Below are 10,000 nucleotides of genomic sequence, written 5' to 3'. Positions count from 1 at the left end.
TCTCCGCTTAGTGATTTCAGGTACCGACTTTAACAGCAGCACATTTTCTTCAAATATTTGCAGATTTCAATGCATGGCACATCATTAGAAAGCTTACAATTTACACTTTCATAATCTGTAAAAAAAATCATTGAAAAATGACATTGGCAGACATCAGGACCAAACCTCCAGTGGCGGTCACAAACATGAACAAAGGAGCACACGTTTCATATCCTGGAATGTGTGTCAGGTGGAAACGCGTCTTAGCGCCGTGCGTCTCTTGTGTTCACAGGACCCTAAGTTGCTGTGCTTGGCGTACTCCGCCGTGGGGAAGCTCTCCCAGTAAGTACCGCCTTTTTTTAAACCCACGTCGTCCTTCTGTCGTCCTCCGAGGACGTGATGCGCTGAGGAGACCGTGACCGTTGTGTTCTTGTCTCTCCTCGCTCTAGCCGCATGCCCCAGCTCTTCACGAAAGACATCGCCCTGGTCCAGCAGTTCTTCGAGTCCATGTGCAAGGCGAGTTCAAAACGAGGAGTGTGATTTCCGTTTGATCCGAAGTTCGTTGAAATGTAACCTCCGCCGTTTTGGACAGGCCGGCAGCCCCCGAATCGAACGTCGTTGCCCCCCCACCCCCCATCTCGACTGCATTCGGTGTTCGATTCTGTTTGAATTCACTACAGCCCCTTTGGTTCTTACCTTTGTCTGTCCCTCCTGGCTTGCCGTCCGCAGGAGGAGCCTGATGTTCGCCTGGCCATCCAGGAAGCTCTCTCCATGATGGTAGGAGCCTACGCCAACCTGCAGGGGGCGCTGCTCAACCTCATGGAGGCGCTGGTTGCTGCATACATGGGCAAGGTAGTAAGGGTTTATATGATGCATATATTCAAATCCAACTTGCTGGTAGGACTGTGGTTATGTGTGTTATGATTTTGCATGACTGTATAGTTATGGAGGAAAGCATATAATATTGTCAGAGTGACTGGATTGGTGGGAATTATTACACTGTAATTCATTTCTCTACAGACTTCTGAAATGTACTTGTTTGGTGAGAATAGTGAATTGGAGAATCAGAATAGTAGTGTGTGGTTACATGCGTCTGAATACCGTGTTGTGATTGGTTAGCCGGAGGTCCAGGTGCGCCAGGTGGCCATGAAGTACGCCAGCACGGTGTTCGCCCCGGATCACGTCCCCTCCAGATACCTGCTGCTATTGGCTGCCGGAGACCCGTAAGTCGGAACTCTGTACGCCCACAGTTGATGCATCAGCACACCGTGTGTGTGTCTATGTTTCAGTATGTTGTGTGTGTGTGTGTGAAATCTTAAGATGTGTGTGTTTGTTGCAGGAGAGAGGAGGTGTGTGGGGAGGCCCAGAAGGTGCTGAGGGCTTTTCCCATCAAGAGCTCAGAGAAGGAGGGATCCAAACCCATGCCCTCCTTCCCCGACATGGTCAGCTACATCCAGGAGAAGGTGAGGACACGTCATCCTAAATCAACCAGCCGCCCTTTCGTACTTTGCCCTCTCCAAAATCAACCACTCTCTTTCCATGCATGCGCACTTGGCTAGTTCCAGATCTAACCCTGTGACCTCGCCTTCTCTTAGGCTTCTCAGAGGATGAAGACTCCGGCTAAATACATCATTGGAACCGCCACTCTTCCCTTCAACCCATCTGCATTCGGAGAGGTAAGTAATCTTAAAGGAAGCATAAAGGAAGTATCACTATTTTGTATCTTTTTTTCTGTCAGAAAACACATTTCTGGTCATTTTTGAACATTTCCTGAAGACATCACTTCCTGTCTGACCTCACTTCCTCTTCCTGTCCCCAGATCGTGCTGTACCTGCGGATGTGCCTGGCGTACAGCGCCGGGGCCATACCCGTCTCCAAGAGCCTGGCGGACATGCAGGACGACGCGCCGGCCATCGGCCGCTACGTCCACGCCCTCCTGACCTCCGACCTCCAGCCGTCCTCCGCTGGGTCGAAGGGCGGCGAGGCCAACCCCGTCCACGTCTATATGGAGCTGCTGCAGCAGCTGCTCTCTGCTATCGGAGGTGAGAGACAGAGGGAGGGGTCCGGTATCATTCGCACGCTTGACCTGTTGCACTGTGACTCATAATACTTGACCTGCAGGATTGAGGGCTTCAACAACCGCCAACAGTGTGCGATTAATTACAGATAAATGTTTGCTTCAGCTATTTTGTGCCTGATAAAAACGTTTTACCTTTACTGGGTATATTTACAACCTTGTTCCGCCTCACCATAGGAATCCCAGTGATGTACTGTCTCCTGGAGGTGGTGTCGGTCTGCCCCGAGAAACTGGCGCCTAAATTCATTGAAAGGATTGACTGGATCAGAGTAGGTCTCTTCCCTTTTTCTTGGTACTTTGGGAATCGCAAACATAAAAGATACAATGCTATGACACACTTGCCTTCACCCTTCTAATTCTAATTGTGGCTATAACTAGCCGATGCTATGCTACGTTCTCCCCTAGTCAGTCTGACCAATGCTAACTCTTGCTAATGATAACCTGGGCTATGCTACAGTACGTTCTCCCCTAGTCAGTCTGACCAATGCTAACTCTTGCTAATGATAACCTGGGCTATGCTACAGTACGTTCTCCCCTAGTCAGTCTGACCAATGCTAACTCTTGCTAATGCTAACCTGGGCTATGCTACGTTCTCCTCTACTCAGTCTGACCAATGCTAACTGTTGCTAACGATGCTATGCTAACAGTCCTCCTCATTCCCACAGAGTCTGATGAACACAAACAAGGAGGATATGAGGGAGCTGGCCGCCCAGCTGTATGCCACAGTCGTGTCCACCATGTCAGGCAACGAGCTGAAGACCGCCGTGCAGAACCTCATCAAGATCACGAAAGACAACCACGTACGTAGCTTCATCATAGGAAGCCTGCATCAGCTGCACAAATACACACAGGAATAGGGGTTTATTTCTAAATATGGCAACATATTTGCATCACATAGCATTTGCTTAATGTTAAAAAGACATTTTGGGGACTAGCTACTATTTTCATAGTAATTGACGTGTAGAATAGGAGGTTTTGCTGAGCGTAATGTGAATCTGTATTTTTTCTCTATGCTGTGTGAAACCCAGAGCCCTGAGACCCAGCATGGCGCCATCATGGCTCTGGGATACATGGTGGGCAGGTACATGAGCAAGAGGAAGTCCTTCTTGACCAGAGACTCCGCCCACAACCGAGAGCAGTGCATGAGCCCCATGCCCAAGGAGGAGGAGGAGCTTGTTGCCCTGGCCACCAGGACCATCGGTAACTACAAAATGTCTGATCATTATTTGGTGGAGTGAAAAATGTTCTTGTTAATCACAACCTGTTCCACAATGTCTACCGATCGGCGGACGCCATTTTTTGCGACACTGATTCTAAAATGAATTCTATTGTCTCTGCTTTCCCGTGTGCCTGCCCTGCGTGCGTGCGTGCGTGCGTGCGTGTGTGTGTGTGTGCGTGTGTGTGTGTGTGCGTGTGTGTGTGTGCGTGTGTGTGGTTCCTCCAGGTTCGTTCCTGGACAGTGGGACGGCGTTGCTGCCGGTAGCGGCGTGCACGGCCCTGGGTGAGATCGGGCGCAACGGTACCCTCCTGATCCCGGCAGAGGGCGAGGGCTTCACCAAGCTCAGCACCGTGGACAACCTGCTGGCTCGCATCCCCTCGGGCAAGGAGACCACCAAGGTGACCGGACACGGACGCCGAGAAAAAAAAAAAAAAAAAAAAAAAAAAACGCCTCTAAATTCTGACTGTGAACGTGTGTCAACTCGGACGACGGCGTTTTAAGCAAAGTGCAGGCTGTATGGCGTTGACCGCACATTCTTTCGCAGATCTGCTAGGTACATATTGCGAAGGGTCAGTGTCCTAAATGGCATTGCTCTCACGTATGTACAGCTAAGTCTACCATAGTGCCTATGAGTGAACAAGGGAGTTTCTGTGTGTGTTTATATAAATGTGTATGTGTGTGTGTGTGTGTGTGTGTGTGTGTGCGCGCGCAGATGAAGGAGCGAGCCATCCAGACCCTGGGGTATCTGCCTGTGGGAGACGGAGACTTCCCCCACCAGAAGAAGCTGCTGCAGGGCCTCATGGACTCTGTGGAGGTACGGCAGCGTTCTCCAATGTTCAGTCTTTTTCTAGAAAAATTCTTTTTCAATTTCTAGAGATTAGATGGAACAAAATAAATAACAAATACATTCGAATCAATATTTTGTCTATGTTGGTAAGTAGCCGTTTAATAAGCAGGATAACGTACGTAATGTAGAATTTCCTTGCCAGCATGTTACAGCAGCTTGAGAATATCATATAAGACTATTTATGTCATTGCATCAGACATTTGTCATCGGTTATGAAGTGGCCCAGAGGAGTCATCCACGTGCTCGTTAAAGAGGCCTGGTGAAAGTAACCCTTCCCTGTTGTACTCCATTACCAACACTAGAGAGAACAGAGCCTCTATTGCCCCATTTGACCTGCATACACTGGCTGGCCGACCAGTACGCCAGGATTCTTATCAGGGCTTATGGTGATTACCTCCGGTCAAAAGCCTTAGAGGCATCAATAAAGCTGATTAGAACAGAAGAGGTTTGCCTTCTACACGTTTCAACGACTTCTTTCAAGGCTTGGATACATAAATCCGTAGCATGCTTAGCCTTGAAGCCAAACTGGTTGCCTATGGACCAATATATTCACATAAACGATCGAATACAATCCTTTCCAGAGCTCTGGATAACGCTGGCTAGTGCAATTGGCCTATAATTATCCAGGCTCCCAACCTTGCCAGCTTTGTCCTTGATGACAGGCACAAGAGCAACGGACAACAGAATCTGGCAGCAGTCCACGTGGGTCATAAAGCCATTCAAATAAATGCCAAGAAAAACTGCAGCCTTCGGGCTCGCAAACATAAGATGCTCTGCAGGGATTTGATCTGAGCCATTTGCTTTACTGTCAGATAGCTGTGTTATTGCTTAATAGACTTTGTCGATTGTAATTCCCAATGGGTCACTGTTGGTTATATTGCCCACTTTGTAGGGGCCACGTTTAATATAAAGCAGAGTAATGTTCCCTCCACAACTCAAGCTATCGGCTCCAGAAACTCCCTCTATAGTGCCTGGTAACAGTCTATAGTGCATGTTAACAGTCTATAGTGCATGTTAACAGTCTATAGTGCCTGGTAACAGTCTAGAGTGCCTGGTAACAGTCTAGAGTGCCTGGTAACAGTCTAGAGTGCCTGGTAACAGTCTAGAGTGCCTGGTAACAGTCTAGAGTGCCTGGTAACAGTCTAGAGTGCCTGGTAACAGTCTATAGTGCCTGGTAACAGTCTAGAGTGCCTGGTAACAGTCTAGAGTGCATGGTAACAGTCTAGAGTGCATGGTAACAGTCTAGAGTGCATGGTAACATACTAGTACCTTCCTGGCCTAGTACCTTCCAGAACCCAGGCCTTGTCTGGGCCTAGTACCTTGCAGAACCAGGCCTTGTCTGGGCCTAGTACCTTCCAGAACCCAGGCCTTGTGTCCGGGCCTAGTACCCTCCAGAACCCAGGCCTTGTCTGGGCCTAGTACCCTCCAGAACCCAGGGCTTGTCTGTACTTACCTTCACTCTACTTACCCCCCACCCCCCCCAGGCCAAGCAGGTGGAGCTCCAGTTCACTGTGGGAGAGGCCATCACCAGCGCCGCCATAGGAAACTGCTCTGGGGCGGCCCGAGACCCCTGGACCTGCACCGACGAACAGTACAGCCCCCCCGACCGTAAGAACACACACACACACGCCTGGTCATACACACACACACACGCCTGGTCATACACACGCACACACACACGCCTGGTCATACACACGCACACACACACGCCTGGTCATACACACACACACACGCCTGGTCATACACACACACACACACGCGCCTGGTCATACACACGCACACACACACGCCTGGTCATACACACGCACACACCTGGTCATACACACACACACACGCCTGGTCATACACACACACACACGCCTGGTCATACACACACACACACACGCCTGGTCATACACACACACACACACACCTGGTCATACACACACACACACACACACACACGCCTGGTCATACACACACACACGCCTGGTCATACACACACACACACGCCTGGTCATACACACGCCTGGTCATACACACACACACACGCCTGGTCATACACACACACACACACACACCTGGTCATACACACACACACACACACACACACGCCTGGTCATACACACACACGCCTGGTCATACACACACGGTCATAGACAGGCACACACACACTGTGCCACAGTTGTCTGAACAGCTACTACTGAGGGTTAAGACTGTCTGTTTGGAACTGGGCCAGCGAACTCTTTTCATCCTTGGGAACATCACTTGGAAGGATGTCGAGCTGGTAAACACGCTGTGAGCTTGACGCGTCCTTGTCCCGCCCCCCCCCCCCCCCCCACCCCCCCACCCATTCAGATGTGAAGAGCAACGACGTGGTGCCCTGGGTCCTAAACTCCATCCTGTCCAAGTACATCCTGAGTCAGAACCCCCACGTCCGGCAGGCCGCCTGCGTATGGCTGCTGTCGCTGGTCAGGAAGCTCAGCCAGCACAAGGAGATCAAGGTAGGGCCCGGGGTCAGGGGTCAAAACCGGGAGGTCAGGGGTTAGGGGTCGGACGCCGGGTTACGGGGAATGACAGGAGGGTGAAGAGGTTCCCACGTTCTCTTCTCCTCTCCCCCAGTCTCACCTGAAGGAGATCCAGACTGCCTTCATCTCCATCCTCTCAGACCCCGACGGTGAGTCTGTCGTAGCGCCATCCATCCATCCATCCATCGTTCCATCCTTCCATCCATCCATCCATCCTTTCATCCACCCACCCACCCACCCACCCACCCACCCACCCACCCATCCACCCATCCACCCATCCATCCATCCATCCATCCATCCATCCATCCATCCATCCATCCATCCATCCATCCATCCATCCACCCACCCACCCACCCACCCATCCATCCATCCATCCATCCATCCATCCATCCATCCATCCATCCATCCATCCATCCTTCCCTATCCTCTCTCTGATTGGTTGTCCCCCTCTCCAGAGTTGAGCCAGGACGTGGCGGCCAAGGGCCTGGGTCTGGTGTACGAGATGGGCGGAGAGAGTGACCAGCAGGAGCTGGTGTCCACCCTGGTGGAGACCCTCATGACGGGCAAGAGGTGAGAGAGAGAGGGGGAGGGAAAGACAACAAAGCAGACTTACTTTAAGCTTTTGCTCAACTTTGAGCCATGATAACCGTGAGTGCATATTCAATGTTTGTGCGCTTTGTGCAGTGGAGAACCATTCTAGCCGCCCTGTTCTGTACTATTTGGAGCTTGTTTATTTCCCTTTTGCTAGCAGCGTTTGTTGACGTGTGTTTGTTGATGTGTGTGTTTGTTGATGTGTGTGTTTGTTGATGTGTGTTTGTTGATGTGTGTTTGTTGATGTGTTTGTTGACATGTGTTTGTTGACATGTGTTTGTTGATGTGTGTGTTTGTTGATGTGTGTGTTTGTTGATGTGTGTGTTTGTTGATGTGTGTGTTTGTTGATGTGTGTGTTTGTTGATGTGTGTTTGTTGATATGCGTGTTTGTTGATGTGTGTTTGTTGATGTGCGTGTTTGTTGATGTTTGTGTTTGTTGATGTGTGTGTGTTTGTTGATGTGTGTGTGTTTGTTGATGTGTGTGTGTTTGTTGACGTGTGTTTGTTGATGTGTGTGTGTGTGTGTTTGTTGATGTGTGTGTGTGTGTGTTTGTTGATGTGTGTGTTTGTTGTGTCCCAGGGCGAAGCACGCCGTGTCAGGTGACACCGAGGTGTTCCAGGGAGAGGCTCTGGGCAAGGCTCCTGACGGGTGAGTCACACACACACACACACACACAGACTCTGTTTCACATCACCCCTTAGCCCCCTACCAACCTAGCACCTGACCCTCTCATCACACGGACTCCTCTCTCGTGTCCATGGTTACCCCTCCCTGCAGCCAGGGGCTGTCCACCTACAAGGAGCTGTGCTCATTGGCCAGCGACCTGAACCAACCGGACCTGGTGTACAAGTTCATGAACCTGGCCAATCACCACGCCATGTGGAACTCCCGCAAGGTACAACCAGGAAGTGAAACCTATCATAAAGAGATCGATTGATTTTGTATTTGATATTGGATTTATTGATAACATAAGACTATATTCCAGTAGAGCTTTTTTTAATTATTATTATTTTTTAATTATTATTATTATTATTATTATTATTTTACAATAACCAATTACTAAGTGTAATTCTGACCAATCAAAATGATCTGTTAAACATAATTCTGACCAGTCCAAATGATCTGTCACCCCTCCTCCAGGGAGCAGCGTTCGGGTTCAACATCATCGCAGCCAAGGCCGGGGAGCAGCTCGCCCCCTACCTGCCACAGCTGGTACCGCGCCTCTACCGCTACCAGTTTGACCCCAACATGGGCATCCGCCAGGCTATGACCAGCATCTGGGACGCCCTGGTCACCGACAAGACCATGGTGGGGGACACACACACCTCATACCTCTACACACACACACACCTCATTCATTTACATCTCTCTCACACACACACACTGAGAGAGAGAGAGAGAGAGACGGTATGCATATTACAGTATAGCTCTTTACCGTGTGTGTGTGTGTGTCTCAGGTGGATAAGTACCTGAAGGATATTCTCCAGGATGTCATCACCAATCTGACCAGCACCGTCTGGAGAGTGCGAGAGTCCAGGTACAGAAAACGCTCACACACACATCAGTGCGCACGTCAACACACACACACACGCCACCACGTCTACCCCAAACACGCGTTGTGAATGGGCGTTTCCCGCGCCTGTTGTCCCATGCCACCATTTACAGGCCGGTGATTAATTGGTCAATTGTCTGTTCAGCTGCCTGGCCCTGAACGACCTGATTCGCGGGCGGCAGGCCGATGACATCATCGACCACCTGGCCGAGATCTGGGAGACACTTTTCAGGGTGCTGGATGACATCAAGGTGACCGGTCTGTTCATTCTGGAGACGGCTTCACACGCTCTGTGTGTGTGTGTGTGTGTGTGTGTGTGTGTGTGTGTGTGTGTGTGTGTGTGTGTGTGTGTGTGTGTGTGTGTGTGTATATTGGATATGTAGGATATGTACGTGTGTGTACAGTTTATTGGATATGTGTGTGTGTATTGGATAGCTGGATTGTGTTTAAATTTGGTGTGTGTAGGTGTGTGTGTGTGTCGGATAGCTGCATGGTTTGTGTGTGTTTTGAAATGTGACACTTCTGTGTTGCAGGAGTCTGTACGCAAGGCTGCGGACCTGACCCTGAAAACACTCAGCAAGGTAAACCTACCAGTGTGTGTGTGTGGGTGTGTGTGTGTATATATATTTATAAGTGTGTGTGTGTATATATATATGTACGTGTGTGTGTGTGTGTGTGTGTGTGTATATATGTCTGTGTATATGTGTGTGTGTGTGTGTGTGTGTGTGTGTGTGTATATATATATGTATGTATGTATGTGTGTGTATATGTGTGTGTGTGTGTATATATGTGTGTGTGTGTGTATATATGTCTGTGTATATGTGAGTGTGTGTGTGTGTGTGTGTGTATATATATATGTATGTATGTGTGTGTGTGTGTGTGTGTATACGTGTGTGTACGTGTGTGTGTGTGTATATATATGTCTGTATATGTGAGTGTGTGTGTGTATATATATGTGTGTGTGTGTGTGTTAACCCTGCCCCCCCCCCCCCCCCCCCCCCAGGTGTGTACTCGTATGTGTGAGTCTACGGGGGCGGCGGCCCAGAGGACGGTGGCGGTGCTGCTCCCCACGCTGCTGGACAAGGGCATCGTCAGCAACGTGCCGGAGGTCCGCGCGCTCAGGTGAGACCGCTCTCTGTCTCTCTCTCTCTCTCTCTCTCACACACACACACACACACACACACCCTCAGCTCCATGCTCAGTGCGTGCGTGTATGAGTGTGTTACTC

General features: G+C 49.9%; 1 protein-coding gene across 1 annotated transcript in view; it reads left to right on the top strand.

Moving 5' to 3' along the window:
• The window catches only part of ecpas (Ecm29 proteasome adaptor and scaffold), a 22,680-nt gene that overhangs the window by 4,454 nt on the left and 8,226 nt on the right, over positions 1–10,000 (top strand). The window contains exons 12-34 of the mRNA XM_084454596.1: positions 272–321; positions 429–495; positions 709–831; positions 1,099–1,202; positions 1,319–1,442; positions 1,575–1,655; positions 1,799–2,021; positions 2,234–2,325; positions 2,722–2,856; positions 3,085–3,256; positions 3,501–3,673; positions 3,988–4,089; positions 5,607–5,730; positions 6,460–6,605; positions 6,724–6,778; positions 7,085–7,199; positions 7,800–7,868; positions 7,998–8,115; positions 8,361–8,528; positions 8,678–8,757; positions 8,918–9,023; positions 9,306–9,353; positions 9,776–9,894. Of these exons, the coding sequence (XP_084310722.1) occupies positions 272–321; positions 429–495; positions 709–831; positions 1,099–1,202; positions 1,319–1,442; positions 1,575–1,655; positions 1,799–2,021; positions 2,234–2,325; positions 2,722–2,856; positions 3,085–3,256; positions 3,501–3,673; positions 3,988–4,089; positions 5,607–5,730; positions 6,460–6,605; positions 6,724–6,778; positions 7,085–7,199; positions 7,800–7,868; positions 7,998–8,115; positions 8,361–8,528; positions 8,678–8,757; positions 8,918–9,023; positions 9,306–9,353; positions 9,776–9,894 (2,594 nt within the window). The remainder of the gene's footprint in view (positions 1–271; positions 322–428; positions 496–708; positions 832–1,098; positions 1,203–1,318; positions 1,443–1,574; positions 1,656–1,798; positions 2,022–2,233; positions 2,326–2,721; positions 2,857–3,084; positions 3,257–3,500; positions 3,674–3,987; positions 4,090–5,606; positions 5,731–6,459; positions 6,606–6,723; positions 6,779–7,084; positions 7,200–7,799; positions 7,869–7,997; positions 8,116–8,360; positions 8,529–8,677; positions 8,758–8,917; positions 9,024–9,305; positions 9,354–9,775; positions 9,895–10,000) is intronic.

This window comes from Borostomias antarcticus (assembly GCF_949987555.1).
Source record: "Borostomias antarcticus genome assembly, chromosome: 20".
Classification (NCBI taxonomy): Eukaryota; Metazoa; Chordata; class Actinopteri; order Stomiiformes; family Stomiidae; genus Borostomias; species Borostomias antarcticus.
The sequence above is the reverse complement of the archived record's forward strand: the minus strand, read 5'-3'. Positions and strand labels throughout refer to the sequence as shown.